We start from the raw sequence: 2,500 nt of genomic DNA on the forward strand, positions 1-2,500 counted from the left end.
GAGTCAGTGAACATGAATGAGTAACATCAGAGTGCAAGGATTTATGCAGATGGAAATGAAGTTAGAAGATTAATAGAAGGTAATAAATCGAGAAATTAAATTATGAACGCATAAGTAAAAGAATTATGGATGTACATACATGCAGATAAATGTAAATAGATGGATATATACCATGTAATAAATGTGCAGTATACATGGAATGTGCGTTGCTGACACAGCCGCGGCGCCAGGCGGGCAGTTCGTCCATGTGGCGGTGACCGCGCGGGGCTTCCGCGTAGAGTGTGAGGTCCGTCCGCCGCCACTCAGTCGCCCGGCGCCCTGGTGTCATCCCGCTCGTCTCTGCGTCAGTGCTTGTGCGTCGCGGGTGGTCTTTCCTGCAGTGCTTTGAGAGATAGACTGTCAGTATGTACTGTGGGTAGCGACGGTCCCTCGAATCTTCGGTGGGAAGTGCGTCGCGTGGTCGTCTCCGATCTGTGGCCAGTGTTAGAAGGTTTCGTGTTATTCTCAACCATGGTGAGCTGTGGAAGGCGCCGCCTGATGCTGGCAGTTGCGTTGCTGTGCGTGTTGGTAGTGCTCAAGCTGTGGTTTGTGGCCGACCCGAACCCGAATGCGAGTCCCGTGTTCGTGGTCACTCCTCGCCGCGGCCAGGGAGGGCGCACGCACGCGGCCTCGAAGGAACTGCAGACGCAGACGGGGATGGAGGTGCCACCTGAACGTCTCTGGCACCTGGATCTCAAAGGAGGCGCTCCGCTCGTGCCTTTCATCGAGGGCATGATGAGCCTGGCGGCGCGGGCAGGCGCCACGGGCGTTCTCTTGGAGTGGGAGGACATGTTCCCCTTCACGAGTCCTCTTGCCGAGCTGTCTGCGCACAACGCCTACAGCCTGAAGGACGTCGCGCGCATCATGCAGGCCGCGAAGGGCGCCGGTCTAAGTGTGATCCACCTGGTGCAGAGTCTCGGCCACATGGAGTACGCCCTCAAGCAGCAGAGGTGGGCGGACCTGCGCGAGGGAGAAAGCCCGGGGGAGGCGTGCCCCACCAACCCTGGAACGGCGCGTCTGGTGCTGGAGGCCGTCGACCAGATCATGACGGCGGCGCCAAGCCACTTCCTTCACATCGGCGCTGACGAAGTGTTCACGCTGGCCCAGTGCCAGCGGTGCCGCTCGAAGGGCGTGGCGCCGCTCCAGCTGTACGTGGACCACGTGGCCCAAGTGGCTCGCTCGGCCAAGGCCCGGTGGGACGTCAAAGTGTTGATCTGGGACGACATGCTCCGCCACGCGTCGTCTACGCTCCTGCACTCCCTGGCGGGCCTGGTGGAGCCCGTGGTGTGGGCGTACGGGCCGGACGTGACCCGCATGGTGCCGCCCTACATATTGCGTGCCTACGCGGCGGTCTTCCCCAGGGTATGGTTGGCGCCGGCCTTCAAGGGAGCCACAAACCCTCGATCTGTGATGCCCAACATTGCGCGCCACGCGGCAAATACCCTGGCGTGGGTACAGGAAGGGCAGCGCATGCGTCGCCACGCGGGTTTGCACGTCGCGGGCATCATCATAACGGGTTGGTCCCGCTACGACCACTTCGCCGTCCTCTGTGAGCTGCTGCCTTCGTCCACTCCGTCTCTCGTGCTGACGATGCTCACGGCGTCCCGGGGATACCTGACGGCAGCAACCCTACGGGACGCGCACACCCTTCTTCAGTGTCCGCCACACGTCGTCCTCGACCCAGCCCGCGATCCACAGCTGTGGGCTGCCCGAGACTGTGACTTCCCTGGTGCCAACCTCGCAGACCTCATCCACCGCTACGTTAATCTGAGGGACAACATCAAACTGGTGGCACGGGAAGCGGAGGAGGTCGGCGCCTGGTTTACTGCCTACAACATTCGCCATAACTTCTCTTCTCCGTCGCGCCTACGGAAGGCCACGAGAGAACTCCCGGGCCTCATGTCGACGCTAACAGACCTGTACGCAGAGGTTCGAGCGGTCCTCCCGCAGTACCACAACGCCGCCACGGTGGACGAGTGGATCGAGCAGCACCTTCTGCCCCTCAATCAGACGCTCTCGAGATTCAACCATTCGTTCAACGTCCTGATAAAGGTGAAGACGTGGCCGAGGAGACCCCTCGGGGGAAAGGAGCCGCCGCCCACGTGAGCAGACGGGGCGGAGGCATTTCCAGTGCGAGAAGCATGACCCTCGTCCCGCGGGAAGGACTAAAGTCTCCTTATATAGACTTAGGATTGATATAGATTCTGGACGCCTTGAACTTGTCAGCGTCATGCGATGGGAACAACGCCTGTAACTGACACGATTATAGGGAAACTTTACTGAGTAGTGCTGTTACCATCATTTAGACCTTATTGTTATCATTATGACATTGCAGTTATTATTAATGTTGTTACAATATTATTATCTTGCTGCCGTCATAATCGTTGTTATCCTCTTTACCTCTGATACCAGTGGTATCATTTCTAATCATCTTAGAATTATTGTTCCTATCACAGTCATT

At 58.0% G+C, this 2,500-nt stretch overlaps 1 protein-coding gene across 1 annotated transcript in view; it reads left to right on the top strand.

Annotated features, from left to right (window-relative positions):
* The first annotated feature begins 305 nt into the window (after nucleotides 1-305).
* The window catches only part of LOC119599038 (hexosaminidase D-like), a 2,425-nt gene continuing 230 nt past the window's right edge, over nucleotides 306-2,500 (top strand). The window contains exon 1 of the mRNA XM_037948787.1: nucleotides 306-2,500. This exon is cut by the window's right edge and continues 230 nt beyond it. Within this exon, the coding sequence (XP_037804715.1) occupies nucleotides 511-2,145 (1,635 nt within the window). The 5' untranslated portion in view covers nucleotides 306-510 and the 3' untranslated portion in view covers nucleotides 2,146-2,500.

This window comes from Penaeus monodon, chromosome 42 (assembly GCF_015228065.2).
Source record: "Penaeus monodon isolate SGIC_2016 chromosome 42, NSTDA_Pmon_1, whole genome shotgun sequence".
In the NCBI taxonomy this organism is placed as follows: Eukaryota; Metazoa; Arthropoda; class Malacostraca; order Decapoda; family Penaeidae; genus Penaeus; species Penaeus monodon.